The sequence below is a fragment of the Xenopus laevis genome, chromosome 6S (assembly GCF_017654675.1).
Source record: "Xenopus laevis strain J_2021 chromosome 6S, Xenopus_laevis_v10.1, whole genome shotgun sequence".
NCBI lineage: Eukaryota > Metazoa > Chordata > Amphibia > Anura > Pipidae > Xenopus > Xenopus laevis.
The window spans coordinates 116,929,117-116,947,557 of NC_054382.1; the positions used below are offsets into that span (position 1 = coordinate 116,929,117).

The following is an 18,441-nucleotide window of genomic DNA, read 5'->3' on the forward strand; positions in this document are numbered from 1 at the left end:
GCCCTCCTGTTGCCTTTACTCAATAGAAGTAACACACAAATACACATGGACAAAATATATCCAATACAGTCTCAAGTGGGATCCCATGAACATCAATAGCCGGCAGTGGAACACAGGATTGTATGAGAGAATACACTTGTTCTAGAGGAGAGACATTTGGACTTTGTACGTGACCAGTTCCACACAGTACCCAGTACCCAGAGCCCAAAACTTCAACAGAACCCGCGCTGCCATTGTAATGTCGGGCAACCTTAACAGGCGGCTCGCTATTGGCAGAGAACCCGTACACGCATTTCGGATGCGTCGCTGTTGTTGTCACGTGATTCGGCGTGACGTATTTGCATCGCGTCTCGGAGTCTGTATCCGGCTGACTGTGTATAGCGCATTTATTGATCGGGGAAAAGGTAAGTGTTGGGTATAATGTCCGTATTTATTGAAGTGTGTCGGTATGGAGGTTTAGTCATTCGTCTTCTCCGCCCCTCTGGGGAAAATGATGGATATTTATAGTCAGTGGTCAGTGAATTAATTATAGGGCCCCCAACATAACCAGAGTTTGTCCTTTTTAACCAAGATATTTGCATTTTGCTAATTATTTAGGGTTTCTATACCTTCTGGCCCCCTGCAGCTGCAGGGTCTGCTACCCCTGTTTATATTCCTTTAGTTCCTTTAAGAACATACACCAGGACTGTACAACCCTGCGGCCCTCCAGCAGTCTGCAATCATCTCTAGCCTTGAGCGTGTGACTGGATATGTCTATATATTTATTGTTATGCCAATGCACGACTGACTAATCCAAGTATTTGACTGGTCTTACGGGCAGATATCGCTTTCCAATGTCTGATTTCAGTACAGGTGCTTCAACACAATTGCATTGCTGTAACCATGATCATTAAAGGGCATGTAAAGGCAAACAAACTAAAATCCCATTTTTACTTTCTTTAATGAAAAAGAAACCTATCTCCAATATACTTTGATTAAAAAATGTGTACAGTTTTTATAAGAAACCTGACTGTATGCAGTGAAATTCTCCCTTCATTTACTGCTGTGGATAGGAATTGTCAGATGGTCCCTAACTGCTGAGCAGGGAAACAATCATACTTATGTACAGCAGGGGGAGCCCCCGCCTTACTTCCCAGCCAGCTTTGTTTATGATGATCCCTAAGCAGCCCAGACCACACTGAGCATGTGCACAGTCTTAGTCTTACAAAGATGTATAACAAAGTTACAAGATGGTGACTCCATGTAGCCAACTTTGAAAGCATAAATTATTTGTTTGATTAGGCTTGTGGTGCAGTAAGTTCATGTTTATATTTAGTATACAAAATACAGCATTTCTAGCCTTATTCTATTTTAGACTTTACATGCCCTTTAAAGGGGAGGTTCACCTTTAAGTTAATTTTTAGTATGTGATAGAATGGCTAATTCTAAGCAACTTTTCAATTGGTTTTCATTATTTATTTTTTTATAGTTATTTGCTTTTTTCTTCTGACTCTTTGCAGCTTTCAAATGGGCGTCGCTGACCCCTTCTAAAAAGCAAATGCTCTGTAAGGCTACACATTAAAGGGATACTGTCATGGGGAAAAAATTTTTTTTCAAAATGAATCAGTTAATAGTGCTGCTCCAGTAGAATTTTGCACTGAAATCCATTTCTCAAAAGAGCAAACAGATTTTTTTATATTCAATTTTGAAATCTGACATGGGGCTAGACATTTTGTCAATTTCCCAGCTGCCCCAAGTCATGTGACTTGTGCTCTGATAAACTTCAATCACTCTTTACTGCTGTACTGCAAGTTGGAGTGATATCACCCCCTCCCTTTTCCCCCCCAGCAGCCAAACAAAAGAACAATGGGAAGGTAACCAGATAACAGCTCCCTAACACAAGATAACAGCTGCCTGGTAGATCTAAGAACAACACTCAAAAGTAAAAACCCATGTCCCACTGAGACACATTCAGTTACATTGAGAAGGAAAAACAGCAGCCTGCCAGAAAGCATTTCTCTCCTGAAGTGCAGGCACAAGTCACATGACATGGGGCAGCTGGGTAATTGACAAAATGTCTAGCCCCATGTCAGATTTCAAAATTGAATCTAAAAAAATCTGTTTGCTCTTTTGAGAAATGGATTTCAGTGCAGAATTCTGCTGGAGCAGCACTATTAACTGATTCATTTTGAAAAATTTTTTTTTCCCCATGACAGTATCCCTTTAAGGGGCAGATTTATCAAGGGTCGAATTGAATTCAAGGAAATTTTCGAAGTAAAAAAATTTGAAATTCCAAGTAATTTTTTGGATACTTCGACCATCGAATAGGAGACTTCAAATTCGATTTGAAGTAAATAGTTTGAATATTCGACCATTCAATAATTGAAGTACTATCTCTTTAATAAATACTTCGACTTCAATACTTCGGCAAATTAAACCTGCCGAAGTGCTATGTTAGCCTATGGGGACCTTCTACAACATTTTTCAGTCGAAGTAAAATCGTTCGATCGTACGATAAAATCGTTTGATTTGAAGGATTTTATTGTTCGATCGAACGATTTTACTTCGACCGTATACCCAATTTCGATGACAAAAGTTCGAATTCGATATACGAATTCGAAGTATTTAAATTCGATGGTCGAATTTCGAAGTATTTTCAACTTCGAAATTCGACCCTTGATAAATCTGCCCCTAATTGTTATAGCTACTTTTTATTACTCCTCTTTCTATTCAGGCCTCTCCAATACATATTCCAGTCTCTTATTCAAATCAATGCATGGTTGCTAGGGTAATTGGGACCATAGCTACCAGATTGCTTAAAATGCAAATTAAAGAGCTGCTGAATAAAAAGCCAAATAACTCAAAAACCTTTAATAATAAAAAATGAAAACCGATTGCAAATTGTCTCAGAATATCACTCTCCTCGTCATACTAAATGTTATCTGAAAGGCTAACCATCCCTTTAAAGGGGTTGTTCACCTTCCAACACTCTTCAATTCTGTTGATTTCAGATTGTTCACCAGAAATAAAGACTTTTTTTTTTAAAATTACTTTCTATTTTCTATTTGCAACTGTTTTTCTAATAATGAATCTAAAAGGTTAATTATTCACCTTCTGGAGCAGCTCTGTGAATGGGGGGGGCTTTTTGTGCTCACTCTTACTACCTTAAGAATCTCAGAATTCTGTGTTTGCCCTTCAAGTGTTTAAGGTTTCTTAAAGGGGTTGTTGCCTTCAAACAACTAGTCGTTTTCAGATAGATCACCAGAAATAACGAGTTTTTCCAATTACTTTCTATTTTCTATGTGTCACCATTTTTCTAATACTGAGGTGTAAAGTGTCATTTTTCACCTTCTAAAGCAGCTCTGGGAGGAGGGGTCGCTGACCCTGTAAACTGTTCTAAACTGATACATTAAGTTGATATATTTCTTATGTTTGTCCCTGCTGAGCATGAGTTATGAGTTTCACGAGTTTCATTAAAGGCAGCTGTTTAAAGGCAGAATTAATACAATAGTTGCTAATATTCCACAGATGCAGCTGAGAAATGTATTAATTAAACAGAGCCAATTATAAGAATTGTTACAATTAAATGTAACAATTCAGAATCTGCACCTGGATCATTGAAGCACCAGAGACAGGAACATTCAACTTTACACTAATTTTGCAAAAACAGTAACAAATAAAAAAAATGGAAAGCAATTAAAAAAAAGTCTTTATTTCTGAATCTGAAAACAACTGAACTGAAAACGTGTTTGGAAGGTGAATGACCCTTTTAGTTAAATGATCATTTAATAAATGAATGTCCCATCACCCTGATGTGATTGCACTTAGAGAGAAGTAGAACTAATATACTGTGCTATTGCTACAGTCCAGTATTCCTGATGAAAAAGAAAAACCAGAGCAGTGAAAAGGTGCAGGGGAAGAAGATGAGTGCGGAAGCAGCGGATAGAGAGGCGGCAACCTCTAGCCGGCCGTGTACCCCGCCACAGACCTCGTGGTTTGAATTTTTGCTTGACGACTCTCTGTTGGAAAAACACCTCCAGAAGCCTCATTCAGGTAATGCACAGACGTTACTTCATAGATATTCTAGATATGCAAATGATTTTCATATTCTTGATTTTATCTGAATGAAATGCCCATTAGCTTCCCTTTTCAAAACCCAAACAATGTATAGTGTAATTCACTTGGAAAATAATAGCTTCAAGGACATGTTATTAAGGAACATTTTAATGGCGTTGTTTCTTGCCAGCAAGTCCTTTTATAGTTTTGTCCTTTTTAAAGGGGTTGTTCATCTTTGAATTAACTTTTAGTATAATGAAAAGAATGATATTCTGAGACAATTTGCACTTGGTTTTCATTTTTTACTTGTGGTTTTTGAGTTATTTAACTTTCTATTCAGCAGCTCTCAACAATTTGGTTGCTAGGCTATGAATTACCCTAGCAACCATGCATTGCTTTGAATAAGAGGCTGGCATATGAATACGGGAGGTGTGAATAGAAATATGAGTAATCAAAAGTAGGGATGCACCGAATCCACTATTTTGGATTCGGCCGAACCCCGAATCGAACCGAATCTGAACCCTAATTTGCATATGTAAATTAGGGGTGGGAAGGGGAACACATTTTTTACTTCCTTGTTTTGTGACAAAAAGTCACGCGATTTCCCTCCCCGCTCATAATTTGCATATGTAAATTAGGGTTCGGATTTGGTTCGGCCGAATCCGAATCCTGCTGAAAAAGCCCGAATCCTGGCCGAATCCTGGATTCGGTGCATCCCTAATCAAAAGCAATAACAATACATTTGTAGCTTTACAGAGCATTCGTTTTTAGATGGGGTCAGTGACCCCCATTTAAAAGTTGGAAAGAGTCATAAGAAGAAGGCAAATAATCCAAAAACTATAGAAAATAATAAATAATGGACCAATTGAAAAGTTGTTTATAATTGTTCATTTGATAACTTATTGAAAGTTCATTTAAAGGTGAACCACCTCTTTAAAGTTACCCCCAGTAGCACACCGTCTTTTGTTTACAGATTCACGGCACATGCTCTGGGCTGCTGTCACTTACTTGAACTTAGGGACTGACTCACAATATACAGTATATAGAAAATACAAGGTTAATAGGTATTCACTTTAAATGGCAACTCAGAAAGCAGTGTATTTTGCATCTCCATTCAATAGCAGCCATCAGCTTCTGTGACAGGCAAACCTCATTTTATGCTTGATGATTTTTTTTTTACAACTCTTTAGCTTCTTAGCAACTGCCCAGAGAACAATGAGGATGTGAGTGTTTTAAGGCCTACCAAGATCCATAACGGAGAGTCCTTATGTACAACTTTGAAGGCCTGGATCATTGAAATCACAGGGCTTCAGAAACTCTCTGCTGGTACACTAAAGTCAATATATAAAATAGAACGTGTCTAGTCATATTCATGTTTTGGCTTAAGTTCTCTTAGGTGGAGTTGAGAATATGAAATTGGGAATTTACATCTAGTTTTCATAGGTTGAACTATACTTAATATATGATGTTTGCTTTCATTATTAGACCCTCCTCCTGTTCAGCTGATTGTCCAGTTCCTTGAGCAGGCTTCCAAACCCACTCTGAATGAACAGAACCAGGTCCAGCCCCCGACTGACAACAAAAGAAACCGCACTCTCAAATTACTGGCATTAAAGGTGGCCGCTCATTTAAAATGGAATCTTGATGTTCTGGAGAAAAGGTACAAACAAGGCAGTAAAATTTCCCTCTGCTGGTATATACCTGGTCAAGAAAGCAATGGGAGAGAAAGGGGTACAAAAGGGGTGATCTAAAACATTTTGCAAGGTGTGTGTCTGATTTAACACTGCTGCTTTGAATCAGAGAAGTACATTAATTCGGGCACTGTTATTACTTTGAAACAAAACTTCCTTTTTCCTGTAATTCTGTTTTATGTACAAGGCTTCCATTGAGCCAATAGCAGCCATTGCCATTGCATTGATTATGCAAAACTATATCTGCTATGTACATGGAGTGCAGAGAGAGAGAGAGTCAGAAAAAGCTCTCAATTGAACCCCTAGCTCTTTTACTTTCTTCTTACTTAATCTCCTGGTAAAAACCATAGTAACAGGCTTTGAATGTCAGGATTTTTGATCTTGCTAAAAGCCCTTAAATGGAAAGATGCAAATAAATGCCTGGGAATTACACTGCACCCTATCAATAATCTTTGAAATTAATGTAAATTGTTTTTTGATACATTTCTTTATTAAACCCCTTATGAAAAATGTCTGCCTGCTTTTTCACCTTTTGATATTAGTTAAACTACACCCTCAGAGGTCAACCGAGTAAATCTATTCCTTCTCCTTTTTTTCCTTTGGCATTACTTTAGATATATATTGTGCACTTAACACAGAGTTTAGTCGCAGAACATCTATTCTGTCTATTCCAATACATATTATAGTTCTCTAAACAAAGTGCAATGGTCTCTACCAGCCTTCTATATGTAAAATGCAGGAATTAAAAACAAACGTGTGAAAGTTTTGTTTACTAGCAGAGGCAATTAGTCTGATTTACTATGAGAGGTGCTAAATTGCACAAGTGCGGTTGCCGATGGAAACCAATCTTTTCTTTTCATTTTCTAACTGATCAAACCTTATTGCAGATTGGTTGCTATGGAGAACTGCACTTGTGCTAGTTAGCATTTTATACTGAGCCTTTAGAGCTAACTTTGTGTTATGTGTTCATCTCCAGGGTTTATTACAGAGTAAAGGTGGCCTTATATTCGCCCGTGTATGGGGCCCCCCGACGGGCTTCACCGATCGAGATCTGGCCGAAAGTCGGCCAGATCTCGATCGGATGGGACAAAAAATCCCGTCGGATCGCGGCCGCATCTATTCGTTGATGCGGTCCCGCGATCCAACCGCCCGTTAGGCATCGTTAGGATCCGATTGTTGGGCCCTAGGGCCCAACGATTGGATCAGCCCAATATTGCCCACCTCAAGGTGGGCATATCGGAGGGAGATCCGCTTGTTTGGCGACATCGCCAAACGAGCGGATCTCTCCATGTATGGCCACCTTAAAGCATTGTGTCAGAATAATTTCTTTACTCTTAATTTGTTTTAGCTTGTCCGTTCCTGTTCTTAACATGCTACTGAATGAGCTATTGTGTGCGAGCAAAGTACCTCCGGGAACAAAGCATGTGGACCTAGACCTGTCGACCCTACCTCCAACCACTGTCATGGCTGTCACATTGTACAACAGATGGTAAAATACATATTTGACTTTGTTTAAATGTTTTCGAAATTTGTTGTTTTTTTTTTTTTATTCCTTATGATTTCTGTGCTATAGGGCCATCCGAACCATTGTGCAGAGCGGTTTTCCTGTAAAACCTGTTAAACAAGGCCCACAACAGCCAAATGTGTAAGTTAAATATGTTTCCTTATTGCTGAAGAGTAAAGAGTACATATGTATCTGCATTATAAGTGTGTGTAGCTCTGTAACATAAACATGTGCTATTAAACAATACCAATAACAAATGTTGGCAAAAAAAGTCTAACAGAGCACCATGAAATATTAGTGATTTGTTTTTAATTTGCCTTTTCATTTTTAGAATGAATCAAATTCAGCAGGAAAAAGAGCTCACGGAAAACATTCTGAAAGTGGTAAGCATTTATGGGCTTCTAAACTTATTTGTGTTGTATTCCATAAGAGAAGTTTTAAAAGAGAAGCCACATTCACCTTTGGTACTGGAGTTCATACATGTGCTTTTCTAACGTCTGTTTGGGTTTATATGATGTCTTCTGTAGAGGTAACAGTCCTAGTTACACATTGTAATCCTTGTATTGTGCATCTACCAGGGTTGAATATGTTGTCAACCTTGGAGAGCATGAGAAAAAGCACAGCCAGAGGTCAAGGACTGTTCTTTAGGATAATAAGCAATGTCTTGTTGATCTGCAGCTTAAGGAGCAGGCAGAAGATTCCATCACTGTACTCGAAGGAGCCTTGCAACTAAAGAGGGACTTCTATGTCCATACCATGAGGACCTTGGACCTTCTGGCTGTGGAGCCTGGTATGGTGAATGGAGAAACAGAAAATTCCACTGCTGGGTTTAAAATTAGCTCTGACGAAATGCAGTGCCAGGTAAAAATAAACCATCTCTTTTATAAAAAAACTTAAAAAAACAAACCAAAAACAAAACACATTTTTAGTTTAGCAGGTGGTCAGCTGTTTTCTTTTATTTTGGTGCTGATGGTAAGGCATTCTAGCAGGAGAAAATAGCATTACACATATGTCCTTTTTTTAGCACAGACATCTCTGATTTGTTGTTTCTGAAACTGAGACAAGGATGCTACATTATTACATTTTTTTACATCTTTGTTTTTTCACTGAAATGGTTTCAGAACCCACATTATTCTAGAATGGGTGAGTCCAACTGTTGTATTTCAGTTTTTCTGATTTATTACATATTTTCCTTACAAGCTGTCTAAAAGTGTTTATGCCTGTAATCGTTTGCATCTATAACTCTAACTGAAAAATAATAGTATTGATGCAGAGGAAAAATATTTAAAACCTTTAGTCAAGAGCAAAATCTCACACTGACCCTAATACACTTGTAGTACAACATACATTATAGGTTATATACGTTAAGATATATAATAAAATCCTTTGTGCATGTGTATAGCATTGATGTTCCATAGAATTGTTTTTTATTTTTTGGCAGGGTTGCTATGACTTGGGTGCTGTCTATTTTCTGCAAGGGCCAACAAATCCATCATGCTATGAGAAAGCCAGGGATCATTTTTTCAGAACAAAGCAACTGGTTTCAAAGGTAATTCATGCATTTGTCACGTCGTGTTGTGTCTTTGTGTTTTTAATGGCTAGTAAAGCCTTGGAACCAGAGAGTGGAAAACTATATGTAAATGTTATAGTTAATGGACATGCCGGCTATAGTGGATTACTGTTAGTTGAGCCACTGGCCACATGGTCAAATCCCTACCCAGTTCTAAAAAATAATCCTGTTGAAAGGGTTAAAACGATATCGCCAGAATAGCTTCCAAACTGCATGAAAAATAAAATCCTGCACTGTACTATGGTGCAATTTATAAAGAAGGCCTTTAAACAGGGCCATATTTCGTGGAGTTAAAGTAAACCTTAAAAATGAGAGAATATAAAATTAATGAGGGTGCTTTTCTAAGCACTTTTGCAATGTACATTCATTATTTATTTATTTTTTTAGTTCCAAGATAATAAAGGATACATGTACTGTTAACATGAATTAAGTTCATTACAAGAGCACCACCTGCTGGTCATTTTCCAACCAGTCTGACCACCAAGTAGTCAAGGAAGTTGTCAGGAGAAAGAAAGAGGCTGATGTTCTTCTGCTTAGGAAAGATTTGACAAAGGTTTTTCATTTTTTCCCTAAGCAGAAGAACATCAGAGCAGCCTCTTTCTTTCTCCTGACAACTTCCTTGACTACTTAGTGGTCAGACTGGTCGGAAAATGACCAGCAGGTGGTGGTGTTGTAACAAAATGTATTCATGTTAACTGTACACATATCCTTTAATATTTTGGAATCAAAAATAAATTAATGAATGTACATTGCAAAAGTGCTTTAGAAAAGCACCCTCATTCATTTTACTTTCAATTATTTTTAAGGCTTACTTATCCTTTAAGCAGTGCCCAAAACAAGCCTGTTGTTAGTGAAGAAACTGAAGCAGAGTTTAGCTGGTAATGTAATAGTACATGTCCATTAAATAGCACTCCCCTGACATTTGTTTCTCTGTGTCAGATTGGGGCTGCATCCGACCACTATGCCATTGATGAAAAGCGATTGGCTGGGTACTGTCAGGCTTGTGGAGTTCTTGCACCTTCAAATGTTGTCAGTCAGCCGGCAACACCTTACAGTCAGATCCACAATTTCATGAAGACCAACAACTACCAGGTAATGGAGAATATAATGCAGTGCAGATGAAAATATGTAGGCAGTATATAATGCATCTTTTTTGAGAATCCCTGTATTAAACTTTTTAGAAAGTCTGGTCAATATCCTCTAACTTGTGTCACATGAGTTTTCCCAAACTGTATCTACTGCAGTTGCACACAACCTTTGCATTTCACCTTGTCCATCTACACCCAATACCCATTTCCATATAGAGGAGGATTTGCTTTCTTGCTGAAATATGGTAACCGGGACTGCACAGAACCTTCACAAGTGTGATCAATGTTGGTGTGAGCAATGAAACATAGCAAGCCAACCTGGCCGCAGAGTTGGCAAAACAGCTGGCTATTCCTCTCAAATGGGAAGGCAAAGGGTCAGCTGAGTCTCAAAAATTCATATTAAATATGCCTGCCATTGGCATTCTCAAATACTTCCCAACTGTTCTACTTTGGGTTTACTCATTTGCTAAGTTGGGTCTTGCTGTTTACATTCTTTTATACAGCACTACAATTCTCAGGAGATTTAGGAGAAAAAATTGTAAACCTAGCCTGCTGTTTGTGTGACTATTAACAAAGTTAATAAGGTTTTTGCTTTGTTTCAGGGTATATTAAAGATCTTTTTGGAAGATCACTTAAACAACAGCTTACCGGACCAGTTCAGACAGTCGGTACTGAGGGAGCTGTTCCAGAAATCGCAACAGGGGTAAAAGTTTAAACAAAGCTTCATATTTTAGTATGGGCAAGCCCATAATGTAGGTATCCATGTGTCTATCGATGTCTGGTAGTACTCGTAGTGATTGGAGATACACAGGTTACTTGGTATAGTATGTCCTGTATTTTCTGTCTATTGTAGAATGATATGTATAGTAGAGTCAAATCATGTGTAATGATAGTATAAATTACACTGAGGGCTTCTGCACTGCAGTGACCCCTATATATCTATAATTGTTTTATAACCTGCAGAAATGGAGCACTAGCTGAACTCTGCTTTAAGGTCTGTGCCTGCAACACAGTCTATGATATTCTTCATGGACAACCTGTTACTGTTCAGTTTCATCAGCTGTTCATGAAACCCAGCAAAGAGAAAATAGACTTTCTTCTTGAGGTAAGGTTGTAGAGTGTGTTATATTGCCACTAATGTCCCATTTTATTTGTTTACCCCAACCCATAACTATCTGCTCACTTCTTCCCATCAGCATAAAGCACAATTTAAGAACAGGGCAAAGTGCAAAAAATCAATCCTGTTTTATCCTCGCAATACTCCTGCTCTTTTATTCTGTCCTCTGTTTGCACCTCTGGTATGGTGCAATCTTAAACCTATTGATTTTTTTAAATGCTGTGCTGAATCACTTATTGGAATCCTACTGTTGAACAACTTCTCATTTTCTACGCTTATTTGCTCGCCCTTATAATTCTCCAAGCTCTTTTTTTATTGGGCAATGGCTTATCTGGTAATTCTGAGCATTTCATAATCTGGTTGGTTTGTAGTTTCAGGAATGGTGGGCAAAATGATCAAACCCTGTAGTGCAATACAATGCTGGGCTTGTTAGGATGTAGATGCAAACACATCTCATTATAACTGTCCCATCCCCCCCAGGTGTAAATGGGTTTGTCAGGTACAAAATCTGTAAGCAAAGGCAGAAGCCTATCATGCAAATATTTGTTTCCTTTAGGTGTGCTCCAGGTCACTAATGTCTGATCAAGCTTCAGAAGCAAGTAAAAGAAAAATAGCAACATTTCTTAAGTAAGTTCTCTGATTGTTTTTTCAAGTCTTGCTCCATGAAATGTGTAATTCCATTTGCTTGCTTAATAAAGCAATGTATGATGTTGGTTCTCCAGACTGCCAACGCAAACAACTAGTGATTGGCAGTTCTATTAAATGGAGACTGCATTACTGTTTTTTCAATAACATGGGCAGCACTAAGGTGCAATGGTTTGCACTGCTGTCTTTATGCACTGGGGAACTATATTTAATTTCAGACACCGTCTACAAGGAGTCCCCTCCTGTCTGGATATTTTAGTTTCCACTTACACTCCAAACATACAGGCAGGTTAAGTGGCTCCTGATAATAATCATCCTACTGTGTGTGACGGGCCTTAGAAGGTAAGCTCCATTGGGGCATATATATATATATTTATAATCATTTTAAAGCATTGCAGAACATTGGCTCAGTATAATTAAATGATTGCCATAATAATATGGATCATTTTACTTTTATGAAAGCTATTTATTATAATAATAAAAAATACAGGAAATGAAATTGAGCTTCTGCCTTGCACACACCTGGTTTCTTATGATTTAGGGTCGGGCAGATTTACATGGATTTAATTTCTTGGAGATATGCAGGGATTATGGGGATTTTACTAAATCAAAACTGTGATTGAACTCCATTTTAATGTCTGAAAGGAGGTTCTAACCTTTATGTAAGATTTGGATTTAGTATGGAGGTGACCTAAACTCTTAGGGGGTTATTTATTAAAGTCCAAAAATGTGAGTTTTTTTTTTTTTTCTACTATAAAATCCGAATGTTTAGTGGGGAAAACAAACGCATATTTCTCTTGCCTAATTGGGGGACACAGGCACCATGGGGATGAAGATCCTGCAGCTGGAAAACGCATATTTTTCAGGATTTATTATACCCTGAGGATGGAAGGAGTCAGAATCCGAAAATCCGGCATCTCAGACCTGCTGAGGTTATATCTAAGTCAGTGGGAGAAGTCCCGAAGATATCCTGATCTGCGCTTGGTTTCGTGCAAAAATCTGAAAAACTTGAAACTTTTGTTATGATTTTCATGATTTTTTTCAAGTTTTTCCCTGCACTGGAATTTTTTGGGAAAATATATTGATACTTTAGGGGAAATAACCCGTGCGGATTTGGTCGGAGTTGATTTCAGAAAAGAATGAAATATGTTCGGATTTTGATAAATAACCCCCTTAATGTCATGTGATCGTAAAGAACTGGTCAACCAAATGCAAAAAAAAAAGTTTTGGTTCTGGATCTTAAGACTTGTGAATTTGATGCACAGCTAGTTTTACAGGCTTTATTCATTTACAGGGAATATTGGCTCTTTTCTCATGTTTGCCTGTTTATTTTTTCTCCAAGGAATCTGTGCCTGGAGATAGAAGACCTGCAGCTGGTATTTATGATTTCTTCCCATGAGCTCTTCATGAAGATGCTAACAGACGAAGAGAGCAAGATGGTGGTGGAACACCTTCGAAAGAAAACCTCGCGTGTCAGTATGTGCACCAAACCAGTAACTTCCTTCTATGATATACCAGGTCAGTACACTAGAAGCAACTCCTTTATTGCGTTCATTTGCATTTATGTGTCTGGGGAATGACTGTTGTGGAGGTTAAGGTCACACGTATCCAATGATATCTTTTTACAGCATCCGCCAGCGTTAATATTGGCCAACTGGAACACCAGCTTATACTGACAGTGGACCCATGGAGAATCCGGCAGATTTTGATAGAACTTCATGGCATGACTTCTGACAGACAGTACTGGAAAGTGTCTAGCAAGGTAAGTGATGCTCAGAACATCAAACCTAAAAAAATTAAAATGATACATTTACCAATTCTTGGCAGAAAAGTTTGTGAGTTGTACAGGTATGGGACCTGTTATCCAGAATGCTCGGGACCTGGGGTTTTCCAGATAATGATCTTTCCATAATTTGGATCTTCATAACTTAAAGGGGTTGTTCACCTTTGGGTGAACTTCTCTATGATGTAGAGGGTGATATTCTGAGACAATTTGCAATTGGTTTTAATTTTTTATTATTTGTGGTTTTAATTAATTAAGCTTTTTTTTCAGACGTTCTCCAGTTTGCAGTTTCAGCCATCTGGTTGCTAGGGTCCTAATTAATTACCCTAGCAACCAACCATTGGGTTGAATAGGAGACTGAAATATGAATAGAAGAGCACTGAATAGAAAGATGAGTAAAGAAAAGTAGCAATAACAATAAATGGGTAGCCTTACAGAGCATTTGCTTCTTTAGATGGGGTCACTGACCCCCATTTGAAAGACGGAAAGAGTCAGAAGAAGAAGGTGAATAATTCAAAAAAATAAAAGAAAAAAATGAAGACCACTTGAAAGGTTGCTTAGAATTAGCCATTCTATAACATATTAAAAGTTAATTTAAAGGTGAACCACCCCTTTAAATCTACTAAAAAATCCTGTAAACATAAAATAAACCCAATAGGCTGGTTTTGCTTCCAATAAGGATTCATTATATCTTAGTTTTAATCAAGTACAAGGTAGTGTTCTATTATTTATTACAGAGAAAAAGTAAATAAAATGGATTATTTGCTTATATAATTTGGATTATTGGATTACTTGGATTATTAAAATACAATGGAGTCTATAGGAAATGGCCTATCCGTAATTCGTAGCATTCTGGATAACAGATCTCATAGTTGTAGTTCCAAACAGCTAGTAACTCGTTCCTCTTAACTGCCCAGCAAAGGGGTGTGTGTAAGATGAGGTGGGGGTATTAAGATGGAGAGACATAGGAAATCTGTGGTGTATGTTACATACAGAAATTTGTATTCGGCCTGTAACCGGCACCTTCCATAAGGACACCTCCGTTATTTAGAGGCAGCCAAGTTTTTAAAACAAAGATTTTCTTTTATCAAGTTAACCCCCACTATTACAGTATATACTCATACCTTTACAAACCTATTGATATAAATATATGTATCCTGATGCCTTTACTAAACTAACTGTAGATCTTGATTACTATAACCTTGGATATTCTGCAGGGAAGCAAGCTATATTCTCCATTGTTAGCACCTAACAATAATATGTATTAATGTCAAATCCATAATAGGTGTCTGTGTCCTTTTAAATTATACTTGCAAACAAATGCTCTTATTGCTGGTTAGTATAATTATGTGAACAAAGATTTTATTATTAATAATAATGGTCTGAAATGTGTTCAGTTAGCAGTGGCTCCGTGATCATATTTCGTTTTAAGGATGTGTCTCTTATTTACTACTTAATCTTACTCTTTTTTAGTGGGAAGTGCCAACCATATACAGTGGAAGTATCCTAGGTATTAAAGATAATCTGACCAGGGACCTAGTCTACATCCTTCTTGCCAAAGGCTTACACTGCAGCGCAATTAAGGTAACAAAGTGATCTTGTCTACTGGCTCTGCTAATAAACTACAAAGGGACTGGGAAACATCCGCTTTGGTTTGTGCAAAGCTACGCAGAACTTAAAGATTTTTGCAGAACTGTTATTCATTATATACTTCGCCAATAATACCTATTTAGGGTCAGGGCACACAGGCAGATTCAGGGAGATTAGTCGCCCGGCGACAAATCTCCTCTTCTTCGGGACGACTAATCTCTCCGAACTGCCTACCCGTCGGCTAAAATGTAAATCGCCGGCGTGATGGCACTCGGCGCAATCCATTTTCCGAAGTTGCCTCATGAGGAAACTCCGGCGACTTCGGAAAACAAAGCACTCTGAGTGCCATCCTGCCGGCGACTTGTCGCCGAATTGTCACCGGGCGACTAATCTCCCGAATCTGCCTGTGTGCCCTGACCCTTAGAAGCAGGGTGTCCATTGACTTTATTCTGCCATAAATGTGCATGGGTGGTAATGTGCTATATAAGTAAAACATAGGTGTATAGTATAGCTAAAAATCCACAGTTCTGTGTGAAATAAGTGGCAGCGGACAATCTGGAAACCCTGCTGCACGAGGTTTCAAAATCCCATATGTATCAAAAGAAAATCAAATGACACAACAGCAGATTATTAACATTTATTTATATAGCGCCAGCATATTTCGTAGCGCTGATGTGCTGAAACCCATAGGGTATTGAGATCTCCACACAACGTTTTGGGGGTTCCTCCCCCTTTCTCAAGTGTTCTTCAGAAAGGGGGAGGAACCCCCGAAACGTTGTGTGGAGATCTCAATAATATACCCTAAGGGTTTCAGCACATCTGCTGTTGTGAGTGCCATCTGATTTTCTTTTGATATATATATAAAACATAGGGGGGCCATACTTTATCTGTATTTATGCAGCGACTGGAGACAGCCATGACTGTTCAGACAAGTATTTCCTTGATAACTGCCCCCCAATGGACATATTTTTTACTAAAAATGGTGGAATACTGTACTGACTTGGTTTTGGAGCAGTAATTTCTCAACAAAGCTGAGACGCTAGCATAACCCTTCTGTTTAGAAAGCCATACCCCTGATACTGTCTACTGTACAGTGTAATAAAAGGCACTGAGGTTTCCCAGGTGCAGTAAACAAAAGCAACAAATAAGATATTTTTTATATTGTTCCTCCCTGTTATACAAGTGCACAATCATCTGGATACATTAGGTGCAGGTCTTGCAGCTTTTATATTCAAGGCATGGGATCGGACATAGGTTGCAGCGTCTCTTACAGGAACTCAAATGTTTAATTAAAAGAGATGCAGAGTTTTCCTATATATCATATGAAAGAGTGTTTTCACTAATACTCCATAGTGGTCTGGAAACTGCAATAAATGCTTAAAGGGCACCTGTAAAATGTTCCCCCATCAGAGGTGCAGGCTAATAGATCTTATGTTAGCGACATCATATCCTGTATGCCGGAAACTCGTAAAAGTTGTAAAAAAACGCTGGCGTCTTAATTTTTTAAAGTGGGATTGCCTTCGACAGATTTTTTTTTTAACCATTTATGGGGCATGCCACATTTGTTTTAGGGTGGGCTCATATCTAGGACATTAGAGGATCTCTTTTGTCTTTGTTTTGCTTTTGTTTTTTAATATAACTGTTTTAACTGTTCTCCCCTGAGGGAGGCTTCCGCCCACCATTTAATATAACGGAAATGTGCTAATAGCTTGTGGTGTTTTTGTCCCCCTAGATATTTACTCCAAATATCAAAGAAACGGGAACCTTTGGATTCTTTGTCTTGTAATGCTAGGACTCATTGGAGTTGCATTGTATATAGCAATTTGTGTTCCCATATTTGTGTTGGAGGGGGTTGTGAGTTAGTCCAGAATTCCAGAATGGTCTTAACTGTGGTTAATAACATTACATCAACTAGTCTGATGTTACCTTTGATAGAGTTGTTAGTGGGTGCCGGATATAGACCCAGTACAATTTGCGGACTTGTCCGTGTTAATCTTAATATCACATAGATTCACAATTTGTGATAGGACTAGGTTCCAAAGGGTATTTAGTTCTGTGCCGACCACAGGGCCTGTTCTAGTGTGGCGTCAGGGTGGTTGCACTTTATACAATTTGGTTTCTGTCTTATGTGCTACTTTGGGCGACACATATGCTCTGTGGAGGAGTTTAAGAGCCCCGTCCTAGAAGTATACTGACGTTAAATTTTTGTTAAATTGTGCTGCTGTGATCTGTGCTGCCATGATATTTGGTATGATACTTAACCATCTTGATATTCCCTCTGCGTGTAGATTGTAGTCTATTTTGGATTTAATAATGGCATAAACTGCAGACGCCGTGAGGAGTCGTCCCTTGTTTGCCTTTATCAGAATATCTAGTGAGTTATCCGCCAACTGTGGCTTTATGCCCCGAATTACCCGCTCCACATAGCGTTTAACTTGTAGGTATGCAAAGATGTGGCTATTAGGGGGTCCATATTTAGATTGAATCTCTGGAAATGTATCTATTGTGTTCGTATTCGGATTGAGGAGTGATCAGATCAGTTATGCCTTTAGTGTGCCAAATTTTGAAGCAGGGGTCTGCTTCGGTATCTTGTAACTGGTTATTATTTAATAGAGCGAGGAAGAGTGAGCGTTTGTATGTGCCAAATAGTTTGGTTCTGATTGCTTGCCAGGCTTTGATTGTAGTATAGATCAGTGGGTTTGTTTGGCAGTGGGGGGGGGGGGAGGTTTCAGAAGATAGGGCATGTAACAAATAGGACAGGGAGAGGTTTGGTATGAACCTTGGACATTTGTAATAATAAGTGGTCACTTCAAGCATTTGCACCAACATCTCTAATAACATATATATGACCTCTATGTACCCACCCTATTCATATTGGCCTAAGTGTACATTGCCTATCGCTGGCGAAGGCAATTTAAAAAAGAAATATTGTGTTTTTTACACGACACATCAGCTGACTACCTATCACTGCTCATGAACATGCTTCTAATGGTTTGCTGGTTTTTCCAGGATTACCCTCGCGCCAAACAGCTGTTGTCCGCTTGCCTGGAACTGGTGACTGAATTTTCTCCTAAGCTTCGCCAAGTAATGCTCAATGAAATGCTGCTCTTGGACATTTACACCTATGAAGCTGCCTCTGCTCAGGAGCGCCCTCCTCCAGAATTGATCAGCAGAGTCCGGGGCTACCTGGAAATGAGAATACCTGGTAAGAGCACTTTTTGTGTACAACCTTGAGTTTTAAAGGAAAATATACCCTACTTTTTAATATGAGCAGATTCAGTTGGGCTTATGTAGAAAATATCAAACATTGCAAAATTGGTGCACAATGCCAGTACAGGTGGCCATAGACGCAAAGATCCGCTCATTTGGCAACATCGTCAAACGAGCGGATCTTTCCCCGATATGCCATTAACGTGCA

At 38.6% G+C, this 18,441-nt stretch overlaps 1 protein-coding gene across 2 annotated transcripts in view; it reads left to right on the plus strand.

Moving 5' to 3' along the window:
* Positions 1-248: 248 nt before the first annotated feature.
* The window catches only part of ints8.S (integrator complex subunit 8 S homeolog), a 36,298-nt gene continuing 18,105 nt past the window's right edge, over positions 249-18,441 (plus strand). The window contains exons 1-16 of one of the 2 annotated variants that reach the window (XM_041567239.1): positions 249-404; positions 3,845-4,032; positions 5,521-5,695; positions 7,075-7,215; positions 7,300-7,371; positions 7,562-7,613; positions 7,909-8,091; positions 8,672-8,779; positions 9,740-9,892; positions 10,491-10,591; positions 10,852-10,993; positions 11,562-11,632; positions 12,993-13,168; positions 13,279-13,412; positions 14,907-15,017; positions 18,033-18,228. In XM_041567239.1, coding sequence (XP_041423173.1) covers positions 3,858-4,032; positions 5,521-5,695; positions 7,075-7,215; positions 7,300-7,371; positions 7,562-7,613; positions 7,909-8,091; positions 8,672-8,779; positions 9,740-9,892; positions 10,491-10,591; positions 10,852-10,993; positions 11,562-11,632; positions 12,993-13,168; positions 13,279-13,412; positions 14,907-15,017; positions 18,033-18,228 — 1,990 coding nt within the window. In that variant the 5' untranslated portion in view covers positions 249-404; positions 3,845-3,857. 2 annotated transcript variants of the gene reach the window in all.